Source organism: Solea senegalensis, linkage group LG17 (assembly GCF_019176455.1).
Source record: "Solea senegalensis isolate Sse05_10M linkage group LG17, IFAPA_SoseM_1, whole genome shotgun sequence".
Classification (NCBI taxonomy): Eukaryota; Metazoa; Chordata; class Actinopteri; order Pleuronectiformes; family Soleidae; genus Solea; species Solea senegalensis.
Window position 1 is genome coordinate 8,788,192 of NC_058037.1, and position 25,754 is coordinate 8,813,945.

General features: G+C 41.8%; 2 protein-coding genes across 6 annotated transcripts; one reads left to right on the top strand and one right to left on the bottom strand.

Moving 5' to 3' along the window:
- Positions 1–920: 920 nt before the first annotated feature.
- On the bottom strand, positions 921–8,383 carry gpatch2 (G patch domain containing 2). Of its 3 annotated transcripts, none has more exons than XM_044049528.1 (10): positions 8,210–8,383; positions 7,073–7,316; positions 5,750–6,288; positions 5,411–5,475; positions 5,049–5,246; positions 4,579–4,699; positions 4,097–4,136; positions 3,924–3,988; positions 3,634–3,722; positions 921–2,377 (listed from the first exon to the last, which is right to left on the bottom strand). In XM_044049528.1, exons 1-10 carry the CDS (start codon positions 8,257–8,259, stop codon positions 2,208–2,210), a joined length of 1,581 nt encoding a protein of 526 aa, XP_043905463.1. In that variant the 5' UTR covers positions 8,260–8,383; the 3' UTR covers positions 921–2,207. The 3 variants fall into 3 exon arrangements, with proteins under 3 accessions (XP_043905463.1, XP_043905462.1, XP_043905464.1); XM_044049527.1 differs by having other exon boundaries at positions 4,097–4,139; XM_044049529.1 differs by having other exon boundaries at positions 4,097–4,139; positions 5,753–6,288; positions 8,210–8,381.
- Positions 8,384–9,428: 1,045 nt separating this feature from the next.
- LOC122783917 (phosphatidate phosphatase LPIN1-like) lies at positions 9,429–25,253 on the top strand. Of its 3 annotated transcripts, none has more exons than XM_044048882.1 (20): positions 9,429–9,632; positions 15,264–15,467; positions 15,566–15,661; positions 17,351–17,637; positions 18,531–18,638; positions 18,753–18,870; positions 18,986–19,316; positions 19,637–19,730; positions 19,829–20,013; positions 20,130–20,223; positions 20,304–20,373; positions 21,154–21,246; positions 21,406–21,467; positions 21,561–21,699; positions 22,056–22,204; positions 22,562–22,648; positions 22,839–22,991; positions 23,434–23,548; positions 23,699–23,802; positions 23,887–25,253. In XM_044048882.1, the coding sequence occupies exons 1-20, from the start codon at positions 9,549–9,551 to the stop codon at positions 24,059–24,061; spliced, it is 2,748 nt and encodes a 915-aa protein (XP_043904817.1). In that variant the 5' UTR covers positions 9,429–9,548; the 3' UTR covers positions 24,062–25,253. The 3 variants fall into 3 exon arrangements, with proteins under 3 accessions (XP_043904817.1, XP_043904819.1, XP_043904820.1); XM_044048884.1 differs by lacking the exon at positions 9,429–9,632 and adding an exon at positions 13,125–13,315; XM_044048885.1 differs by lacking the exon at positions 9,429–9,632 and adding an exon at positions 13,843–14,130.
- Positions 25,254–25,754: the final 501 nt, after the last annotated feature.

Consider the following 25,754-nt stretch of genomic DNA (forward strand, 5'->3'; position numbering starts at 1 on the left):
GGAGGACACAGCCAGCATTCCCTCACATGCAGAGGGATGTTGGAGAGAGAGAGAGTAGAGGGCACACAGTGCATCCTGTATTCCTATGGACACAGTTTGCTGTTACAGCCTTGCAAAGATGGGGGCGGTGTCATATTTCCGCGATGTTGAGTCAGCGCGTGAATGTGATGAGTGTGTTGACAGAGTGGGAAATGTTTAAGGACATGTTCCTCAGAGCGGTTATGACTGGGAGCTCTCGCTGTCAACGCACGTGTTGCCTCGGGAAACACTTGAGACGACAGAGTTGTTGTGTATGTAACGGACGGAGGCTGCAAATGACACTGGACATGAAATGAATTTCAATAGGGCTCATTTTTACAGTCTTTTGTTTCTGTGACAGTGAAGTAATCAACAGGGGCGGGTTTTGCTCTCAAGTTTTTCAATCTGGCGAGTTCATGTTAGAACTCAGACTTGGGCAAAATTAAAACATGATGATAAAGGCAGCTGTTTTTGGTACAGTATTCAGTTTTGGTGAAAATATTGTCCAATAACAACACATTACAGTTCAGACACTAACTTGGAAATAAGGATTATGATACAGTTAACAAAAAAACGTTTTAAAAATACACATTTAGGCGATAATGATAAAATTCTTATAATAATATTATTATTCTTTTATTCGTAGGTTGTAAAAATAAGTTATTTAACAACTAAATTCTTCATTTTCTTACTTTTATATTTACCTGATTTACCTTTTTCAATCAAAGCCAATTGGTGTTCTTTGGTGGTAAATATTCAATATAACCCTAACATCTGTACTTTTCCTGTCGCATCAAAATGTTTGCTGTGAAAAGGCCAAACACAGTTAACAACACGTACAAACAAGACTTCATGACAATATCAGAGTGAAAAGTGATAGAATTAAGAAAAAAAAATCTTAGTAGTAGTACTTCAGTTGCTTTAATTGTAATTACGTTCTGCACATCATTTGTGTTCATTTGCATCAGATTAGATGCCATTCACAGTCTGTTTGTGCCCACAGTCCTGACAAAAGGTCTAATAATCAAGCAAATCAAGTGAAAACACCAGTAAACTAATAATTGTGTGTATGTCGGGCTTTTTGATGCATCTTATGACAGCAATTATACATTTGCCCCCCATTTGCAAACCTGGAGGGGAGGAAACCCTCCGAAGTCTGAACTACATAATCTGACAGTCATAGCTATTTGTTACATTAGTGTGTGTACACTCACTAATACTGCAGTCTGCAGTACAAACATTGGTTGGGGATAAAATACCAGACAACAATCGAGAAAACTGTTGGCAAAACATTCCCTCGCATATCCACGTGTGTTTTCTCCGTAAACATGAGCAGAGACCTGCAGCAGCCGCAGCTGCACATGCTTACATAGTGGTGGGACATGATGGGCGGGTTGTGGTTTTGATTTTTATCTTTTTGTTTTGGGGTAGATAAAGTGTTTCTGATGACATTACATCAATCATTAAACAAACAATAAAAATGGATGGGAAAACTATATCCCCAACACACATCCATACAGTGTGCCCTAATTTCATGACAATAAAAAGGAACCTAAAATACATCTTGAGGTACGTCTGAAACAAAACAGCCTTTCAGTTTCGAAAAAATTCTTGCATCAATATTGGACACAACCATTTATCATGAAATCGATAACAAATACCGCCGCCGGAAAAACAAACCGATCTGTCATCGCGGCTGCTCTCACTACAGGATCAACAACAAAACTCTCAAGTCTGAAATCTGAAATGCTGTGACGTTGGTGTGTGAGGTAACAGGTCTGAGGCAGCATGCCAGCTTAACACACTAACAATGAGCCATCAATGTCATTCATTTCCTCCAACATGGAGTTTCTCAACAGGACGTGTTTGCAAGAAGTATTTTCTCCACCTCAGCTGCAGTCACTCACTCCCGTGTGTGTGTGTGTGTGTGTGTGTGTGTGTGTGTGTGTGTGTGTGTGTGTGTGTGTGTGTGTGTGTGTGTGTGTATGTGTGTGTGGATATCAAGAGCTTCTTGCATTTTCCCCAATATGGGAAGGTTTCTGTTTCAGGTCAGACTATGTTGCTAGGACAAGCCCCATTCGCAGATTTCTAGTTCTGATTCTTCATCGTCATCATCTAAGCAGCATTATATCTCTGTTACTCCTTGTCGATGAAGTCTGCTTTAGGTTCAAGATCCAGAAGCTGGGCGTTCAGTTGAAGCCTAAACCTGTGCCTTTGGGTCTTTGTGTGGCTCGGATGGGCTCCGTGATGCCCCTTCCCTCTGGACCCAAGCCCATCCCCGGGCTCCAGCCCATGCTCTGCAACATGCGGCTCCCCATGTTCGTGTCCGGGATGGGAGGAGCGGTCTCCCCAACCACACCTGAAAACAGAAAATAGCCTCGGGTTAGATAATATGCAACATCACTGTATTTAAACATCTAAAAATCTTTTTTTTTGGTGTTTTGAATGAGTACATACCATACTTTAAATTAAGAATCTATTTTTCAACAATATTCTATAAGCATGACAGCAAATGTTATGGCTGCCTCAGCATTTGAAGGAGTCAATTTAGCTCATGGTTTATTTAATGATTGAGACATTATAAACACAAAATGCTTCTTCACATTTCACACACTTGTGACTGTGCGGCCTCAGCAAACTTGCTGCACTAACAACTTTTGTCCCAGTGACCTCATCATTCACATTAAAACTGTTAAGGTCCCCCGAAGGCAATAAATCCCTGTAATAAGTGACACCAATGCCCATCTGAGAAAGACAGTGGTCGCTTTGTCCTCTCCCTTTGACTTTCTTCCTATTAAATTCAAGCGGCCCGTTCACACACACACACACACACACACACAACAATGGGTCCCTGGTGAGTTGATGCCAAATTGGCACAACGTAAATCTCCCATCTGACGAGCTTGATACTGAATATGTCACTCAAGACGACGCAGTTTTTTTAGACAACACACTCAAACAGGGACCAAATCTTTTGTGTTTCAGTTAGTGTTTGTTTTGCTGACAAATTTCTATTTCTCATTTTACTATTGACTGATTTATTTGTGTGTGTGCGTGTGTGTGACGATGAATAAACTGAAAAAATTCTGCCGTCAGGTTGTAAATTATGATCAAAGCTGGGAGAAGAATTGACTTACCAAACCAAACCGCATTAGGCTTTGCTGCCTTAACCTTCCTCTTCGAAAAGCATCAACAAGCCCAGGAAAGTGGTTTATGGGAGGGGGTGGTGATACATTAGTGTAACTGGCTAAGAGCTAATCCAGCATCTCTGCTATGACAGCTGACACATGTCCAACAAAGCTTAACGGGAAAGGGGGTTTGGAGCTAAAGCTGGGTTTAATAACAGGAAAACAGAAGGGCATTATAAATATTTACTCTTAATTAAGCCCTTAGAAAATATAAACTGAAACTTTCACTTCTAATCCAAGTCCCTTGTCCTTCAGCTTATGTGTGATGCAGTCAAAGAGCAGGAATGTAGGCTGGCGAAAAATAGCGAGTTTGACCAAGAGGGGGGATGGGAACAAGACAGAAAACGAGAGCCAAAAATACAATAACGGGGCAGTTGGCGAAATGTGCCAGATGGTGTGTTAGGTGTATCGAGGTGTGCATCCAATACCTGGGGGGGCAGTGGAACCGAGGGGGGCTGCTTTTCGCCTCCGCTTGACATCTCCCGTACATAGAGAGCCCAGGTGCCCGCTGGTCTGTCTGCAAAACCAGCCAGGCAGGACAAAAATATGCCAGCATTAATGTGTGATCTCACATAACACTTTGCACAGTATCCATGTCCATTTTAAACACAAACCTATAAAAGGAGGCGTAACAATGAGAATGCAACAGAGAATAAAAATAAAAAAAGTTAGTGACGCAAATGAATCAGAGGTGTTTTAAGTTACATGTGGTTCTCACCTGCTGGCTGTTTTTACTGAACAGCTTCTCCGGTGCCCTCTGTCAGCCCGTGGGTCCCAGTGCAGCTTATGTGAAAAAACATGAGATAATGTTTAAGCTGTTAGAATTGTAACCTTTCAAATCGCACTTGTTTCACACTTTTGAACCAATTAATGCACAAACACATGCCTTACCTGTCCATGATCTCTCCTTGGGCCTGAGCTAAACCACGGCCTGCTGAAAAGATAACAGTGCTAGTGAGGACTAGAATTGTCATCAATACAGCATTTCAGAGACAAAAAAACAAAACACCTCTATTCCAATATTTACCCTATCATTGACCCCCTTACCTCTTCCTTTTAAACAAAGTGTTTAGAATACCTCTAAAACCAAAGATGGCTATAATGAGGGTGATAGCAGCTCTGCTAGTCCTGGGAGTAAAGCTGCTCCTGACAGAGCACTCCTGCTGTTACAGTTGCACCCCCACAATAAGCAGACTGGCAAAGTTAAGTAATGTACACTCAATTCAGCTCTATACAATCTCTATTTGGAAACACCCTTAGACATAACCTAATTTAAATTATATCAACCACTTTAGAGCAGATTAAAAAGAGCTAAGAAAAAAAACAGAATATACAAGTCAGAATCAACTACTTATAGAAAGACAGGGACACACTCATGGGAGTCGTGGGTTTGTCTACCCAGACGGTCATTGAAACCCTGGCCAGAGCTGCCCTGCATTCCGACATCAGACGCCTGCTGGTTTCCATGGAGACGGCTCAGTCTGGCGTGGAAACCTGACAAAAATAATATAGGAACATAACATAATAGAACTTGTGTTTTATGGAAAATAATAGTTGATTCAGAACAATTGTTTCTTTTTGAATGTTTCAAAAATCCAACACTTCACATACTACAATGCTTTATCTCTCTGTATGTACAGTAAAACTACCCTAACCCTTTGTTACTAAAATGCTGATCATTGCCTTGTTTGTCTCTGTGTGAAGGCGTTGCCTCCTACTGGTCAGGGGTGAAAGTGCAATAACATAATAACAGTCATGAGTGTACGACTCCACTTGCTCTTCAAATAATAATTATAATGTAAATATTAACCATATATACATAATACTTCAGCTTCCACTCTACCTCTCTGTTGTCCAGGGCTCATGAGCGGGAAGGATCCCGTGAGAATACTATTGAATACTGGGTCAGCGAGGTCCAGCTCCTCTGACCCCGTCTCCCTCTCCCACCACGGAATCACTCCTGCAATCCCACAGGCGCCTCCGGCTGCTGTCGCTGAGCCTGGGTCACCTTCATAGAACCAGTCGCTCTGCTCGTCGTCACCTAAGAGACCCGGGAGAGACCTCTGGTTAGTACATTGCTGTTAAAATGCGCAACCCCTAATTTACATATACCATTACACCAAATACAACATACATATGAGCTGGGTTTTCAATTTAACCTATAATCATTAATTTTTAATATTATCAGAACTCATTAGAAAGCACCTTGTCTCCCCTCATCATTAGTGTAGAGGCCACCGTCACTGCTGTTACTGACACTGCTAGTTTCACTGCAAAGGAAAAACAGAAATAAGAAAATAATTATTTCTATTCTGAGAAAAACATGCAAACATTGGGCTGAATATTACTAAAGACACTTCGTATTTCATTTGACCCAGGAACGACCTGATTCTAACTTCAAATATTTGTGTTTTTGTCTCAAACAACCTTACCTGCTGTCCAACAGAATCGCACACATACTTGTACATACAAATGTGGAAATAGAGGAATTACAACCTCTGGAAGCACATGGCACGAAAAGAAAACAAAAGTCAAAACACTAACCACCTGTCACTCATCTCCTCATCTGAGCCCTTCTGCTCCTCCAGCTCCATTTTGTCTTTGGACCCTTCCACCGGGGAGGAGATGGGGTCCTCACTTTCCACCACCACCCCTTCATCCGCAGCCTCCACTCCCAGCCTGATGGTGGCAAGTTTCCTCTTCTTCACCCTGTTCTTCCCTCCCATGCCTCCTCCACACAGCTCCATGGCAACCCTGTCCTCATTCAAACCAAGTCTATGAGGCCTTACACCAACACGGGCTTTGGGGACAGGTGGCGGCCCGAGCATATTGGAGGAGGAGGGTTCTGGTTCCACAGGTGGATCTACAGCCATTCGTTTGACCTTACGTCGCCTTCTGAGGCTGCGAGTTCCCTCTGCAGAACCATGGACACCCATGTCATCCGGCCAAAGCGGTCTCTTGTTTCGGCCCACATCAGAAGTGAGGGGGGTACGCCTTTTGGGGCCAAGCTGTTCATCTGAGTCACTGTTGTCACGGCCATGACTGTTGGCAGCAGAAACACCTCCTGTACTTGCACGGTAGTCCTGCAACAGTATTGTTAATACTATTATTACTATATTATTGTTAATAAGCCCTGTTTATTAAACTCTACTTAAGAAACTTGGATACATTTGCGCCACTTACTGTTGATTAAACAACAAAGAAAGACCAGTGAGTGGGCAACTGCAACTTATCCACAAAAAGTTTAATGTTTATCAGTTTATAAAAATTATAGTTTGAAAAAAAGTCCATGGAAAATTAGCCCACGTTCCACTTGATTGATAATGTAGTTTTCCTCAAGCTATGGTATTTATTGCTAGTTTCAGGTGTTCTTAAATGGTACATGAGGTAATTTTTGTGATTTATATTCCCATTTAGAGGAAAATAGACAATAAAGAATGGCACGCATGCGTCTGACTGACAGCTGGGTAAATACAATAGGCACCAGACAGCTGGTGATGCCTTTGAACTTCATTGTGCAAAAACTCAAAATGGGAGGCCACATTCTTTTTGGGTGACGTCATGACCAGTTGCCACTTCAATGTAAGAAATGTAATAAATAAACAGAAGAAATCAGTGTCTGTCAGCTCCAGTGAGACATTAAACCATGAAAAACAATTTATCTTGAAAAACATTGATTAGATCTACTTTTTATTTCAAAGGCACAACACCTATGTCGCTCCTCTTACAGCAAATTGTCCATTACTTGTCCTTCTCAAAAGAGCATAGTGACTTAGACTTGACTTGTTATTTTGCTCGAGGGCCCCTCAGTTGACACAGAGGGTTAAAGTGAAAGGAATTATTATCATCATCATCATCCTATCTCACCTTATGTTCTTCCACACTGGATTCTGAACCTTCACTGAGGTGGCCCGTCTCCCAAGGTGGATGTGGATTGTCTGATCGCCTCTTCCTACCCCTCCTCTTCCGAGCCTGCCTCTTCAGCAGACAGCCCACTGCCAGTGCATGGTCTCCTCCATCTCCAAATCCACCACGAGCAGCTTGCTCCGAGCTCTCCTCCAGTGCTGACACCAGGTCATGGACCAGCTCGTCCATCGTCCGGCGAAAGTGCCTGAAATGTAAGAATTAAAGGGGTGATGCTCAAAGCCTGGCGTATGCCCAAAGAAATCTGACTGTTTAGGATGACCTTATCTATACTAACATGTATTAACGTAAGATTGAAGAAGCATGATCAAACTTAAAGTCATACATAAGTTTATTACACCTACATACTGTGTAAATTTCAGGAATTTAGTTGAAGTTGCAGTTTGACAGAAGCGTCATACAAGCACATAAAGATAAACTTTTGATTTAATGACTAAATAGCTATGTGTTCAAGACGCCACTGGGATTGATTATTACAAATAGTACAAATGTAAGTAGACATGAAATCTGTGTTAAAACTGGTGGAAGTAGCAACGGACAGGAGTGAGTTTACCTTCCTAAGCATTAGAGCTGGCAAAAGTGATATTAACCGATTTACATGAACGAAAACCGGCTGTCAAACTAACCATTTACACAATTAGTAAATGATAACGTATTACACATTAAGAAATTATTGTCCGAGTCGAAACTAAATGAGGCCACTCCTATTACTCACACAAATAAATCCCTTAAGAGGTCTCGACTCTATTATAGTTAGCGACTTTTGTTATTAGCTTTACATGCTAACTTTTGTTCGCTAGCTAGCCAAGTCCTCAACAAAACACGGTCAACTGTAGTGTCATAGAAGATAAACAGCTGATAAAGCTACATACAGTAGACAAGTACCGATAGTCGCCGTGTTATTGAGGTTTGACAAGTGTCGCCGGTTAATATACAACAAAGAAACACTCTGATTTTCAGAGTACCCTAGCTAGTACCCCGGCTAACACCGTTAGCTTCATTTCCTCAGCCGGCAGATTCACGAGAGTGGAGTGGACGTGAACAATATGTTACGTCTCCGTGATTTCAAAGACCACCTACCAGCCGGTTCCCGCTTTGCCGATGGTTTTTAAATTAGCTGCACGGGACATTAAAGCCGCAAAATGCCAGATACCTTTAGCCAGAAACAACCGACAAACAGTTACACACCACGGACACCATCCTGACTCAAAAGCTACAAAACAACTGACTGCTGGATCAATACGCGACAAGAGAACACCGTGAAGGCAGCGCAGGATACTATGTTGCGTTCAGGAACTGTAGGAATTTCTAAAAAACTCGACAGAATGACATAGCCAAGTATAAATAATGTGTCAGTGTTGTATGTATTTGTTTTTTCTGTTTTGTAATTTTGTGATTGTTACTATATTTTACACATTCATTTTATTGCTTTATAACAGTTTTCTTGTCAAACACAATTGGGTAATTGCTGTGTTATCACTACCCCAAACCTAAAGTAGATGTGCATGTTAGTATACAGTGAATTTAAGCTAGACCAAACTTTACATTGGACATTTGCCAAGACCACTGAGCAAAGTCTGTTCCCTAATAAAGACTCATTATTACCTTGTGATCAATTAAACACAAACAAAATTTTAGAAAGCACTCAGAGAACATAAACCTAATGTCATCACGACAGTTTTTTTCCAATACTATCCTACTGTAAAAAAGTTTTGATGCTACAAGTGAAGGCAACTCTGTGCCCTTTATTAGTTTCAACTCTGCTGTATTTACTGTTTCAGAACACTAGAGGGCGGTGTAGTCTAAAATTGAACAGACTCCATATCACAGATAGGATGACATGTACTTACAAGCAATCAGCTGCTATGTCAAATAAATACAAAATGTCAGCAGTTCAAACGCATCAGTAACAACAGGGTTCATATTAATTGCAGTGGTCGTTGGAAGCATCACTGGGCTCAAGTGAGACTTGGACTTTAACCCGATGTAACAGGTGTTTTGGTGTTTTCTGAATGTCAGTGACTGGTCACACACTGACCGGTCACACATTGAGAGAAATTACACTGTGGAAACACAAGATTTGTGCCAGGGTAATTCTCCATCTTATTGGCGAGTGGCGTGTGATCCCATGTAACTGAGGAAAACTAACATTCAAACCATTATTCTACCAGATGTCCCCTCCTTAAATACCTTAGAAGTCACGGGGTCTGGTGGTGACCTCCCCAGGACCGTCTCAGGTTTCTGACCCAGAGGCCCAGGTAAATTTAGTAAGACGCTGTCCACTTGTCCATGGCAGTTAGACACTTGACATGCTTCGAGAGTGGAGACCTACTTAACTAGAGAGGATTTGTCAAGTTTTATAGAGAGAGGTCGCAAAAGTCCATAGATCTACAGCTGGGATCGAACACATTATGGAATCATGACATCAGTAGAAGATGATGACGAATTAGAGACTGTGAATGAGACTGTTGAACACTATGGCAATGACACCACCTGGAGTTGGGTAAAGTGGATCTTAAATCATCTGCATGCAGGAAAGAAAAACAGATGCATGTCCTTTGGTGTAAAAGATTAATCTCAATGGGTTTAATCAATGTGTACTGTAAAAGGTTAACAGCATAAATAGGGGGAAATGAGGAAAACTAGTCTACATGCAAACTCATTTGCTCAGGTGCTGTCTTTTGAAAGACGAAAGGACTTAAGGATTTAAGTTTGTGTCATTTAATATGTATCCATTAGTTTTCAGTCAAGCTTAACTTGAGCAAAAAACGAGGGACAACTTATTTACCCTTAATTACCCTGCAAGACAATCTGTCTCAACTGAAATTGGGAAGGAAGTGAAGTGGAACAACATGGGTGTGCTTTTACTGGAACAATACCTTTTGTCATATAAAATTACAGCTTGCAATATTAACACCTGATAACTACGTGACAAACATGTATCTCATGACCGATAACTCCATGTATTTGTAAGGCTAATGTTCATTTATCGGGGTCATTTATTTTTAAGGATTTTTTTTAATGTGTTATGAAGTAGAAACCATTATGGACGGACGTTTTAATTTGTAGTTCTCGATCATGTGGCCATTTGCAGAAATAGATTTTTTCCTTTTCATATCACTACAGCTACAAAGCCACTGATTCTGCTTATGGTTTAAACCCGTCACACATTTTTTAAATCAGGTTTCATGATTCTCAGGCCAGAATGGTGTGAGCCTGCGATACCAGAGGCCTTGATATCAACCCACCGTGTAAAAGAGATTATTATGCAATGAATTTGCAACATTCTGTCGCTGAGTCAACTCACATGACGTCCATACACAATGTCAAGTACTTACACATCCTGTTTTTGATAGCAAGTTCTGTGGAGTTAGTAAAATTTGATGTGAAACTGGTTCCTAAATCTGATTGTCAGGGTCATGTTGTTCCTTTTTTTAGTCCTTTTAAAGTGCATTCACTTTTTCATGACAATGCAAGCAGGGATTTAACTTGGGAAAAAGACAAAGAAGGACAAATGTTTAAATAAATAACAAGTTGCTGGCTGGCTGAATTGTGCGGTTGTTTCTCTAAAAGGGTACTTTTATCTAAAATGGAATTTGTGTAATTAGTGCTAAAGTTCTGGACTCAAATTTGAGTAAGTGAAAACATTTTTTTCATCATTTCCATGCTGATAAATGCTGTTGAGTGGCGTAAATGATATCAGCTTGTTTATTGTAGTCTGATACCGCCTGTTAATGCACTCGCCATGTGTGTGAGAAGTGAAATTGCCATCATGTGCTGTTTTGTGTACAGAGAATATCGGCTGAGTTTACATCTTCCTGGCAAAACAGTGTGTCCTTAGAAACATGTCAGGAGGGCAGCTGTGTGGCTCATGTATCTGTGAAGAATTCTGTGACGCTGAAGAGTGATATGGGGACATGCTGTATGTGGCAATGCCTGAGTGGGCTGACCACTGGAAGTACTTTGATATTATGGTATGCTTCATGCTTACTGTTGAATCATTGCTGCTGGAGTTGCGCAATTATTTGCAAAAAAAACCGAATAGCATTTTGTTTTGAGTCAAAACTGCACTGTCGTGAAATTCACTGGAGCTAAGTTTTGTTTGACCCCAGACTCCAGAAAAGTCGAGTCATTAGGATTTAGATTTTTCTTTTTTAGTGAAAATGAAAGGCAAGATGCAAACATTATCAATCATAGCAAATTTGAATCATATCACAATCACTGCATCTGTCAAAAATGAGTGGTGAGGGATGATTTTTCACTTCACACAGTATGTCTCACGGAAAAGATCAAATTGAAACCCAGGTGATTTTATTTGTCTTTTGTGGAGTCAAATGAAGAACAATTTCCTCATTCATAAAAAGGTCAGCCGAGGCTGCACGCTACACCAAGCTTTATATGTGTAGTGGTGAACTTAAACTTTATGCAAGAGTGATCAAGTAAAGGCTTTGCACATTTATTTCCACTCGCCATCCATCCTAGTTACATCTCCATCCAAATATATCCCAGTGTCTCTTGGATCAGCAATACATGAAAATATGATTGATTAATGATGTTCCAAACTGTAGAAGACTGCTTCATAGCTTTAACAGTAACATAACAGTCAACAAAAGCTTTTTCAAGCATATATCTACCTATCTATTTATCCGTCTATCATAGCTATCAAAGATGTTTCTATTCCTCTATTCCTTCGCATGTAAAGGCTTTGCCACATTTATTTCCACTTGCCATCCATCCAAGTTCCATTTCCATCCAAATATATTCAAATACCAAAGGCCCACAAGACAAATTCCTTTGGCTTTAAATGCAACTGCTCACATATTACACTGTAACATATAAACCTACATTGATTAAACTAAATCTAAACTAAATTAACACAATATTGGCTCCTACAATAGGGTTGAGACAGCAGCTGTCACTCAGTGCAGTGTGACTTGCTGACAGACACTTCCTGTAACACAACCTTTGGTTTTATTTCATGAATGAAACGTGCTCTTCTTGGTATCTCTCTCTCTCTCTCACACACACACACACACACACACAGACAGACACACACGTCATTCATGATAGTGTCAACCACAGACAGAGCAGCATGAACAGTTCACAGTTACACAACAATCCAGAAATGTAACAGATCACATAGCTCACCTTTGACATACAGTAATGGGGAAACTCATCAAACACAAGGACTCACATTCTTTCTCTTCTGGTTTTGCACAGAAAGTCTGGAAACACAATGACCCCCTGCACACACACAGCAAATTGACACATGTTAAGTAAGCCTATCAATCTATCAAATGTTTGGTCTGTTGCATGAAAAAATGATTTAGTGTCAACTTTTTTTCTGGCTTCACTTTCATACATTAAGGACACGTGTCTTATGTCATCTTTTTTTATATGGCAGTGTGTATTTGCACTACGTCTGTGCAGTGCTTCCTCAGGTCACAGAAAACCTGCAAATACAGTCATCAGTCAGGGTATTTCCTCTGCATGGTCTCAGGCTACAACTGCTTACATCGCATGTGCCATCAGTCTGGCCGGTGATTGGCCAGAAAGATCACCTCACTGCACCAGCCTGACTCCGGTGAAGCTGCTGACGTGCTGGAGCAGCCACGCGACTTCCCGATGTGATGTATCCGCTGCTGGTGCTTGCTGTTTTCCTGGCTACTGTTCCTTTAAATTGACTCTTTAACTAAACAGCGAGGCTGTCGCGCCATACTGTATTTCTGTTTTTGTCTGCTTCATTTTGTGTCCAGTGAAACCAAAACAGCATTGGTGATTAAAAAAATAAAAATATTACGAATATAAGTCATGAAAACGGCCACTTTAGAGTGAGAAGTGAAGTAGTAATGTGCCGCTGAAGCGACGTGTTTGGCAACGCAACAGCTCGACGCTGATTGGTCAGGAGGCGGGATTGTGCTGCAGGTGACGTCAGACACCGACGAGACTGACATACACAGAGAGAGAGGGAGAGAGAGAGAGAGAGAGAGAGAGAGGGAGGGAGGGACAGAGTATTGCGTTCTCTCCGCTTGTCTTTTCATATTTAACTCTTTAAGTCGTTGTTGTTATCACAGTCCCAGACGTCACCGCTAACTGGAAACACCAACAACTCGTCTACAATGCCTTGTTGTGCTGTAATACGCCACTGAAGAGACGCCTGCCTCTAATTGTATTCGGCTTTAAAAGGTAGGAATTGCCACTGTATTATTGTGCATTATTGACAGCGCTGTAGTGCGATTTATCTGTTCCATGTTACATGATCAATACTCGTGTCCCGTAGTCACCAATCATTCATTTCTAAAACAGTATCAACCATTTTCATTGAAATAGGAATTTGCTTCTGTTATACGTGTGCTACTGTACGTGTCACACAAACCTTTTAGTTTCAAACTAATCACTTAGGTTAAGGTTTTTATGTTGATGTATGGGCATTTAGAGGATGTGTTGATTGCATTTTGTGAAGCATATAGGTTTTGCATGTAGGAGTGAAGATTTTCTGCATGACCAAGACAAGTGGCTCAGAGCCAGATTCCATTCTGCAAGAACATCTTCACAAGTGCAGCTTGTAAAGCCAATTTAACTAATGAGCATACACCTCAGTCAAGCACCTTTTCCTAATGTTGGACTTTTAATAAAAGATCTTTTTCTTTCGGAAACAGTAACATGGCTCTCTGTGTTTTGAGCCTTTTTTCCCCTCTTTGTTTAATCTCATCTGTAAATCAAGTCTATTTTTGGAGGCGCCTCTTCAGCATGCAGCAGTGTTTTACAACAGAAGTCATCTGCTTTGAAAGAGTTGTCGGGCATTTTCTGTTACTCAGTGAATACAGTGAGCGCCACCTACAAGAGGCAGATCAAATTTTCAGACATGGTCGTGTCTTCTCAAATTCACCTGCAGCTCTAAAATTAGTGTATTCTGTTAGGGGGGCCTCTTCTCAAGGGGCTGGTGTCTGTTTCCGGGTGCTGCATTCATTTTGGAGGGGCCCACTGCCAACTGAGTCAAGGTCAGAGTCAGAACACCTTCCCTATTTCAGACTGCCATTGTGAAAACTGTAAACATGGGATGGATTGGAAGTGGGTTGCGTCACCAGGAGAGAGCTACATTGCCAGGCCAATGTCTGACTCAATAACTGAGGAAATAACATAAAAAACAAGGACTTAATTCTTACATTCTTACATTTACATGCCCCAGAAAACCCAGGACAAGTGGAAGTATGACTCCTCTCGGGACAGCGTGGATGTTCTTTGATTAGATCTCCGTTTCAGTGACCAAACAACAACTGTCATCAGCGCCTGATTCAAGTGTTGCTTAATCCCAATTGCGGCCTGTAAACAGATGACATCACATTTGTCCTATTGTGTCCACCTCCACAAAAAGGCACTTCCAGAATGCTCTTACCATGAAACAACCAGAACTTAAGCAAAAACAATTGTGTGTTCATTTAGGATCCCACCACTGTTACTATGTTGCTATCACCCACCCAGAAACAAATATCCAGTCCAGTGTTTTAATAAGAGAACAATCATCATACACTTAAAAAATGCTAGGTCATTTTAATCACCCAGCAATTTCCTTGATGTTCTTGATCTGATGCTCTGCTGTTCTCAGCTCGGAATAACCATCAAGCGCAGACTGGTCTAACTTGGTATGTCCTTTGACCTCTGGTGTCTGGATTAGCTGAATGGAAAACACTTCCAGACCTGTCAGGAAGTGTAAAGGAAGGTGGGAAGGTCAAAGTGCAAATATGTGCACTTTTTTTTTTTTTACAGTATGTAGGCCGCAGACAGTTAGAGGAGAAATGACATAAGCACTGAACAGGAACCGGCCTCCATGTCCTCTCTTCCTCGCCATACCAGTCATAGTGCTGCTCATTTCACCTTTCTCCACTGAAGTTACTGTTACTGTATATATCCTCAGTGGTGACAAACAGAGGGATTGAGGTCACAACAGGTGCTGGATAATTAACACCTTCAACTTTAAAGGTGGCCTAAATTTGAGATATAGTTATGGCCGCTGAATGATTTAAAGCTTTAGTGCCTATGGTGATTTTTGTTGTTGTCGCTTCTGTGATGATTTAACATGATTTGCATGCTGCATCCTTCATCTTTGTCCTTATTTCTCTTTCCCCTCCCTCAGACCCTTCAGACCATGAACTACGTGGGGCAGTTGGCGGGCCAGGTGTTCGTTCAGGTCAAAGAGCTGTACCGAGGCCTCAATCCTGCCACCCTCTCAGGCTGCATCGATGTCATTGTAGTGAAGCAGCCCGATGGCTCCTTGCAGTGCTCGCCCTTCCATGTCCGCTTTGGCAAAATGGGCGTCCTCCGCTCCCGGGAAAAACTGGTAAAGAGATAACAAACAAACAAGTAATATGGCTTTTAGGTTAAATTTTAAACGTTCAATTTATTCACCTCTGTCTCTCTCTCTTCTCCCTCCTCCAGGTGGACATGACGATCAATGGAGAAGCGGTGGATCTGCACATGAAGCTCGGGGACAATGGAGAGGCATTCTTTGTGCAAGAAATGGAAAATAATCAGGTATGGCAGGAATTATTTTAGGGTAACAAGAGCTGTAATTGCATCCGCATGGCAATGTAGCTCAGATGTTGAACAACAGCATTTCTGTTGTTGTTGACTGAGGAGAGAGGAAAACATTTTTTTTTTTTAATGTGTGATAAGGGTTTATTGAAATTATTTGTCACGTAAGTGGAGCCCTTTGTTTATTATCCGCATTGCTTATTATCTTATTATCTTCATTTTAGAGTGGCAACACTGGAAAAAAGTCAACTATTATAGCCATTTGTAATTCATAGCCACAAAAGACTTGAGGTGTTTTACACAGTGAAAATTGTTGCCCCCTGGGCACAATTAAGTACTGCTACTACACATGCTAGTACAAAGAGATTCAAATAAAAACAAGATTCAAATGAAAACACACATTATTCTCCACCTCATGATGCCTTAAAACCCAGACACACCCATGTTTACAACCAAGAAGCCTTATCCAAACTGTCTTTCTCCTCCCACTCTGTCATAGTATTTCAAACAAGGTCATGCTGTGTGCAGAGTTGGCACAGCAGCCAGGAATTTCTTCCTTTCCTTTTTGTCTGAACAGCAGTCCTCTGTTCGTCAGCAAGTGAGAGTCCTCTCAGTGTAGTGCTTTGACATCTAAGTCAGACAGTCTGCCCTATATCAAGTGTTGTGGGTGTGGAGGATACACTAAATGTATGTAAAGCTTATTGTGTTTATGAATTAGAAATGACAAAAGGTTAAGTTAAGTACAATGGGTCAATCTGAAAATATTCATTTCTTTCTTGTTTCACAAAGCCATGAAATAATGTTTTACTTTTCTGGAAAACTATGTAAAACAGAGCCATTCAAATTAGTTATGAGCAACCTGGTGTCTCCAGTGTTTTCGTTTGGTCGAGGTCTTGAGTAGCACATTTAAACAGCCACGTCATGTGGTGCTGTTAAACTGCAGGATACTGTTGTGGTTTCTTCTGCTGTTGTACGCATGTTAGGATGTGTGTGCGGCAAAAAGGCATAAACAAAACGGCGAGCTACTCGGGCTGGGGCTCCAACAAGGGAAATGGCTGATTTATATTCCCCAGAGTGGTGTCAAATTATTCCCAGGCCTGGAAGATAAAAGGAGGGGGGGGAAGAATGCTGCGTCTTTTGAAAAAGACTTGGCACAGATGAGAAGAAAAACGTGAGGAAGTATATGTTCGTCATAGGATTATAGTTTTTCCTCCATGCTGCCTCCGTGTTTTTCTCTCTTTCCATACGTCTGGTGCACACACACATACACACAGAGAGAGAGAGAGCGAGAGAGAGAGATTTATACTCCCTGCTCTGACAGCAGGAGCTTCTCCTGGAAAGCATTTTCTTTTCCTAGAAGGAGGGAAAATAAAAAAAGAACTAGTGTGGAAGGGTTGAGAGGAGTTGTTTGGGGCTCTACAGAGAGTCTTTCTGCAAACTGTTTGGCAGCGATGATACATTTTTGACTCTGACAACAACAAAAACAACAAGAGCAGAGTTGTATTTCAGGTTTCACTGCCTTGCATACGTTGTTTGCTTAAATAGTCAGAAAGACAGTTAATGCTAAAGGTAACGTCCTGTAGATGCTATATCAGCTGGGTTGGACTCCAGCTTCCTCCACAGACTTAGACCAAGTCTATTCTTCATATCATACTTTATGAATTTTAAAAAGGTTCCTCTTCTTAACAGGAAGTGGTTCCATCCTACCTGGCCACCTCACCCATCATGTCAGACGGAGCTTCACTCATGTGCGCCGGCCTTCGAGCCTCGAGCTCCGGGCCACAGGTACAGACTCTGGGCTCCACCGGAGTCCACGGAGAGAATGGCGGAGGAATGATGAAGAAGAGGAGGAAGAGGAGGAGGAAGGTTCGGGCGGACAGCTTGTGGCGGGAGGAGAGCGGAGACTACTCCGGAGACGATGACATGTTCACCATAGACATCAGCTCGGATGAAGGCGCGGAGATGGAGAGCAACAGGTGAGAAGCGACGGAGAAATAAGTGTTGGGAAGAAAACGGGTGCTGTGGTGGGGGGTATATAATGTAAAAGCAATAAAATACATGTTAGTTAGTTAGTTAGTTAGTTTAAAGTTAGTTAGTTTTAAAGTTAGTTTTTTTATTAATCCCCTTAGGGAAAGTATTCCTCTGCATTTTGACCCATCCTAGAATTAGGAGCAGTGGGCTGCCACACTGAGTAGTAAAATACATGTGAGGTGATTGTAAAGAGAAACAGTGATACACGTGACAGAGGAGGACAGTGAGGTCAAACGAAATGAGCCCTGAGAGCAGTTGTAATGGAGCAGGAATTTGTCTGGCATAAATAAGAGGCCTCCAGCCGTGGCGCTGGCATTTATCGTTTCACCATATGGAAAGCAGCTCGATGATTTTCACTGGATAAGAAAGTTTTACAACTGTCTTCACCGAGTGGTTCTGTGAATTTTTACTTTTGTTGACAGCCATGAAATGTGGCGTGCACAGGTCACGCCTGCAGCTGCAGTCATTTCAAATGTTGTCTGTTTTGAAGTTCATTCATCATGCTTGAAAGCAGCAGCAGTTGTTGATATGTGCCCAATGACCATGCCTGTGCTTGTGAGTTTCAATCACATCAAACTCTCATCTCAACTGCACATTTTTTGTGCAACATCAATCCATATAGTTGTTTTTGTTGTGTAGTGGGGATGTTTATGTTGTTTTGTGCTCCTTTGGGATGAATAAGGCTGCAGGCCACATTTTGCTGCAGACTTAACAGTGAGAAGACGACACGTTGCGTTTGGAAACAGACAAGTTCAAGCTTGAGCTCCTGGGGGGTCTTAAAAGATACATACCAACATAGCGTACAGTTGTATGATGTAGCTTTTTGTCTGTGTTTCAGGTCTCGAGACGTCTTAAGAGATGAGACAACCGCTTGTTCAACCAGTGATTCCTACAAACAGGCTGGCATCTACACTCGCTCAGATGGTGACTGGAGTCCAGTGCAGAGGTGACCAAAAAAAGAGCAAAGATCTACATCGATACGTGCCTACGTGATACAGTAAACAGAATTTAAGCAGATTTACTCTGATATAATGGTTGTTTATTTTCTCGTCTTTCTCAGCCCAGGAAACTCGCGTCCCACCTCCCCAAAGAGTGACTCGGAACTAATGAACAAGCCGTCCGACAACCAGAATCCAGCTATGCACTGGGCGTGGGGAGAGCTGCCACAGGCTGCCAGGGTAACCAAACAGTCAACCGTGCACACACAGAATGACTCTGAATACATTTGTAGCAGTTTTAGATCTTATCTTTCATTGCATATCATCATCACCCTCGTTTTCCTCATCTCTGCAGCCGTCCTTCCTCCCCGTGAATCCTGACCCTCCGCCAGTCTGTCCTGTGTCCATCCCTGTGTCTGAAAGCACACATTTCCGTGTGATTACCCGCGAGACATCCTCTGAGATACCAGCCCTCAGACTGCTGATGTCAGGGGAGACCACAGTCACGGAGGAGACGGTCATCGCAGACGGGATGGAGTCAGAATCCACGAGGCTCGAGTCACACGCGGTAACCTCACAGACGCAGGTCATGGCTGCGGAGAGCGTGGCTGCTCGTATGATGGCTGACATGGAGGAGACACTGCAGCGCCCTATTAGCAAGACGGACTCTCCGTCCAAGAGAAAAGGTGACACAGCAGTCAAGTGCATAGGGTTGGGGGGCTTTCAGTTGTAGTTGGTTTTAAAATCACCAAAAAATTAAGAGTTGCTGCTCAAAGCAGTGCGGTATCACTGAGTCAAAAGAAAAGAATAATGTTTTTGATTCTCCATGAACCAGCTGCAACTCCTAACAAGCAAACCAGAGCATTGTTATTAGTTAAGTCGTACATATTGCAAGCAATTATTTTGTATTTTTCCTTCTTTCTTTTTTTTTGAAACAAGACTAACGTCTCATAAAAAGAATGTGAGAATTTCACTGAGTCTCACTGGTCTCACTGGGCTGTTGCAGACAAGAGGAGCCGCCATCTTGGTTCTGACGGCGTTTACCTGGATGACATCACAGAGCTGGAGCCTGAGGTGGCAGCTCTTTACTTCCCCAAGAGGTACTTGGGCACAAATACAGGCACAGAGTCTTAACATTCTTTTCAACACAGTCGTAACATAGTGAAAGCAACCTGCCTCTTTTCCCTCGCTTTTATAGCGACGGCGGTGCAACAGTGAGGAGCATGTCCGACCTGGGCTTCCACAGCACCAGTCTGTCCCCACAGTCGCTCAGCTCCGGAGGAGACAGCGAAGTGGACAGCTCCTGTGACCCCATGTCTGACCTGCCGTCTATCGCCATCTCTCTGTGTGGAGGACTCAGTGAAAATAGGGAAATCACTAAAGGTAAGACAGGATATAACTTTAGTCTATATACATATACACATATATATGTAATGTATGTATGTAAATATAAGTTGTAGCAAGGGGACAACCAGTGTGACGTGTGTGTGTCTTTACAGAGCAGTTTCATGAGAAGATCATCTCCTATCAGCAGTTCATAGAGAACCCCTCCATCATCGACGACCCCAACCTAGTTGTTAAAATGGGCTCCAAGTAAGTTGTGACGATGTGAAGTTTTGTTGTGTTTTTTTTTTTATGACTTTGCTATAAATACATTTTATTTTGTCCCTCAGGTATTATAACTGGAGCACTGCAGCTCCACTTATGCTGGCTATGCAGGCCTTTCAGAAACCTCTGCCAAAGGTAAGACATCAATACACACACACACACAGACCACAAGTATTTATGACTAAAGGGTGAATGAGGTACTTGAGTACCGTCTCCCCCTTTTGGCTGTAAACGGTACTGCACTCTGTATGCACACGCAGTGCTGTTATGTGATCTAGACCCGTCATTCCTAGAAAGGTGTGACCGGCAGATATTTTTGGGATTGACAAATAAGCATGCGGAATATTTAAGAAATATTGAATAACACATGTATAAATGATGTTGTGATTGATTTATGAAACACATACCTGTAAGGAATTGCTGGTAAAGCTGTTTAAATTAAAATAAGGCATTGTAGAAATACCAGTAGTCAGAACTAGACTACAGCCTAACAAATAACAAAAATCTTCTGTTCCTCTTGGGAACTCATGTTGAACTTTTTCTCCCTCTCTGCTCCCCGTCCTTGTTATTTTATCACCCACTCCTTATTTACTCCATTGCTACATCCATTCATCCTCTCATTAGTCCTCCTGGCTCACTTATTTTCACTCAGCCTTGGAGTTTCTTCTCTGTTGTTTGACTGGCGTGCTGCGCTACAGCTCAGTATGTCAGAAACAATCCTCTCAAACACGATCAACTCACTCCCATGTTGTTGTTTTTTTGCTCCTCTTTCAATGTTCTTCCTTTTCTCAATTTCTGCAGTTTTATTGTTGTTTCTGAGTTATAGTACATTGCTTTGTGGTCGTGCTTCAGTTTTTTTAAAGTGTGTTTTTATTGTGTTGTGGCTGTGTGGGAATTGTGTGCGCTTCACTCCAGGCTACAGTGGAAAACATCATGCAGGAGAAGATGCCCAAAAAAGGAGGGAGGTGGTGGTTCTCCTGGAGAGGCAGAAACAGCAGCACCAAATCGGTATTTCATACATTTCTGTTGATAGAGTGAAACGTTTCTCTGGTTGACATTATTTCTGTGTGTGTGTGTGTGTGTGTGTGTGTGGCAGGGGAGTAAACCACAAAAAATACACCTGACATATTTAAGAAAGTCAATGAACTTCTGTTTCTACTGTTGTAGAATTCGATGTCTGAATGTGGGGCCTGTGGCTCCGTTGAGCAGGCTGTGAATATGACGAGCAGGTAAGAAGCAAAAGATCCCTGCCTAAAAAGAGTATCACAGCAAGGACTGGACAGCACTGGCCTATAAATATCCCCCTCTCACTCTGAAAATAGGCATAAAGAAGAGACGTCCTCAAGTGATGAAGACCACAGAGCCACCAGCCAGTCTTCTCCCGCTGTCCAATCAGAGCCCGGGATCGCACAAGGAGGCGTGTCTTATAAGAAAACCCTGCGACTCACGTCAGAGCAGCTGGTGAGAAGTTTCAGTGTTTCCCACAAATTTTGTCCAGTCAGAGTTTAATAATGAACTATACTGTTTTCTTAAATTATTTAAATATAGTATATGATTTTAAGTTATATGAATAGATCATTATAACCTTTCCTCGGCCATAGCTGCAGTACAGGCAGATGACAGAGGAGTCTTCACTACTTTTCTTCTAAACTTCACTGAGGAATATCATTTATTTTATTTGCATGTCACGTTTGTTTCCAGTGGCACTGTTTAAATGTGACTTTACTGCCGCTACTTTAGAGACAATAGTAAGTAAAGAAACTTTTTTGTCTGTCTCACTCTCTGTCTCTCTCTCACTTTCTTTCACACACACACAGATGTCTCTCCAGCTGCAGGACGGTCCTAACGAGGTTGTGTTCAGTGTGACGACTCAGTACCAGGGAACGTGTCGCTGTCAGGGAACCATCTACCTCTGGAACTGGGACGACCGGATCATTATCTCGGACATAGATGGAACCATCACCAGGTGAGAGATCTGCTTTGACAACTCCGTTACAGATGATACATGTTCCAATGGCCCCCGAGAGTCGGCGGCAAACTGTGAACCGCTGTGGCCCAAATGACTTTTTAATGGATACAAGGATTAATCAGAACGAATCAATCTTTTCACAGCGGGGTCATCTGTCACTTTCATTCACTGCTGATAGAGAGGATTTTCATCGAAAGATTAAATAGGCAGATTCCTGCATGTCGAGATTTTCTCCAGTTTAATAAATGCTCCTCATCTAACATTTACTGTAAACTTTTATGCATGTTTGTTATGATCAGGACAGAAAGCTTCATATTAGTCTATTTGTTAATTACTTGTGTTTTTTCTCTCCAGGTCAGACACACTTGGTCACATCCTGCCCACGCTCGGGAAAGACTGGACCCACCAGGGTATTGCACACCTTTATCACAAAGTCAGCCAGTAAGCACCCATTTAATCTATCGCAGCAACATTTTCTGAGCAAATTGTAAGAGAAGTTTAACATATTTCAAAGCAGACACTCAAATTCTGAACATGGAAGAAATTATTCACAACTGTACCTATAGTTATTGCCACCAAAAGGTCGATATTAATATCAATATGAATGCCTCGCTCTCTTTCTTGTTGTCAGAAATGGCTACAAGTTCCTGTACTGCTCCGCTCGAGCTATCGGCATGGCCGACATGACCAGAGGTTACCTGCACTGGGTGAATGAGAGAGGCACCATGCTTCCTATGGGCCCTGTGCTTCTGAGCCCCAGCAGCCTGTTCTCAGCTCTGCACAGGTTTGACATCTTTGACATCTTTTATTCAAAGCAGACTTCTCCCTCCTAAATGTCTTCACCCTTTAACAACTAAGGGGGCCAGAAAATGTCCTGTAAGAAGGTGCTTTTTTAACTGGCAGTTATTTACGGCATGTTTGCATGTCCAATTTGAAATTTGAACGGTATGAAACATATTTGAAATAACATTTGTTTGAGTCTTTGACTCAGTGTCCAAAAACAGACCAAAAAATGGAAACTATGTACAGACGTTTTTCAAACTCTCCTCTCTGGTGACAAAGACACTGAATCTCCAGCTTCCTGCAACAGCGCGAGTGACATTACTGTAATAGTCTACGCTCAGTGTTAAAAGGTTAAATGTTACACTCTCCACCTTTAAGGGTTGTTTTTCTATTCTGATTGTCATAACATCCATTCTTTGTGTGTGTGTGTGTGTGTGTAACAGGGAGGTAATTGAGAAGAAACCAGAGAAGTTCAAGGTGGAGTGTCTCAATGATATCAAGAACCTCTTCTACCCCAACACGGAGCCTTTCTATGCAGCATTTGGCAACAGACCAACGGTATATCACACCCACTGTGCACGGTTATTGAGCGCTATGTATTTGTATATAAATCTCCATCTCGTTAGATCAGATCGCTGTAAGGGAAGATCATTTTCAGCAAAAGTAATTATTTCTAACACTGCATCGTCTTCTCTTACATGGTCATAGGACGTGTACGCCTACAAAGAAGTAGGCGTGCCGCTGAACAGGATTTTTACTGTCAACCCCAAAGGCGAGCTGGTGCAGGAGCACGCCAAGACCAACATCTCATCGTAAGTGTTGTATCTAGGTGACATGTATATTTGGGGAAATATGCTCACAGTTTAGTTTGATGTGTCCTCCTCTCATGTCCTCAGCTACGCACGCCTCGGCGAGGTGGTCGACCACGTGTTCCCTCTGAAGATGCGAGCCTCGTCCTCAGATTTCCCCTGCTCCGACACTTACAGCCACTTCACGTACTGGAGGGATCAGCTCCCCCGGGTGGCTCATCAGGGAACTACACCTCCACACACTCCCGGCTCCAGGAGCTGACGACCTGTGAACCTGCTGAATGACTGAGTGATGGACACATGAGTGTGATTTATGAATGTTTGTGACAGACGGAGCACTTTTGTAGCGCACAGTAGAGAGTCACCGCAGTCGGCCATTCTGCTGTGAATAGTCTTATCATGCACAATATAATATATAAGAGCACTTTTAATCGAAAAAGATGGCCCCGCTGTCATCTGTTTGTATATGAGAGATAATCATGAGAATATATTCAGGCAGCTTAGCACGTATATATTTTTTTTTTTGTGAGAGATTGAGTGCACATTTCAGTAGCTAGACTTAAAATTGACATACGCTCATAGTTTCATACTTATATGTAAGAGTGTAAGAGAGAGAGAACACGATCATACTGTGCAGACTGTGCCAAATACAGAATTTATTTTCTTACTCATAACCTTTGTCATTAAAGACTGTTACAGATTATCGTCAATCAGCACGAAAATGCAAGCGAATAAATGCAAGATAGTTTGACTTTGTAGCGACGTACAGTACTGTATATATTCTGTCTGACAGAAATGAGTCAAGTCAGTATTTATTATTTAGAGTAGCAGTAAAAATGTATCAAATAAACAAGTATCTATGTAGTTTTGTTAGTTGACAGTTGTGAAGGATTACACTGACAATAAGAAGGCGCAGTCTTTCTAACGGTTATCAAATCAAGTTTTCATCAGAATGGAAACCTCTGCGGTGCGCTGCATTCCTATAATTTATTTATACGGAAAAACAAGCCGATCGTCTCACCTGTGTCACGTGATGAGCAACTGACTGATGGGGAAAATGTAGCTCAGCACTGGTTCTTTTCACCGCGTTGTAACTGCCGTCCTCTGCAGAATACGACATCATTATCAGACTGACAGTGCAAGTTACAATATCACAGACAGTGTGAGGTCATTAATGTTCACTGCTATCATGACGGCCTGTGTCACTGGCTTTATATTGAAAAAAAAAAACATCATACAAATACAGTAGCTGTGAGTAAACCTATAGTTCATATGAAGATGTGTTGTATAATTGTTATTCTTTCCATGAAAGAGATTGAACAATGTGCCATTCTTCTGTCTTAACTGTGAGCACGATCAATAATTTGCTCTTTTGCTTATACTCCTCATCCTCTGTTGACCAGTTCACTGTTAAATTATTACAAATCATTAAAGAAAATACCCTGAAAGAGCAACAAGTGTGTGTCTGTGTGTGTTTACTTTTATAGCATCTGTGCATCTCCAGCAATATCCATCTCTACATTGGATCCTTTTTTCATGTTCCATGAATGCTCAATGCATGGAGCTAGTCCTTTCTTAATCTTGCCAATTGTACACATTTCTATCAAGGCTGCAATTAATTTGATTGCCATTAGATTTTCTTAACACTGCAACATTTATTACCAACGTAAAATACAATTAATGTTTTATTCCAGCCTGTGATTGATGCACAGTTCAAGACGTTTATTGTCATGTGCACAGCAAGTGGTTGGGCAAACAAATTCTTTCTTTGGAGTTTCCTTCACACTTCAACTAAAATAAAGGACTGACTGTAACTGTAAGCATAGAAAAATAAATCAATTAGAGTGAGTACTGTGTACAAAATGGAGTGTAGTCTGAATTTAAGGTGCAATCAGTTGTGCAATACACACATATGTACACACATATGCGCAGTACTATTAGTACATGCATAGCTG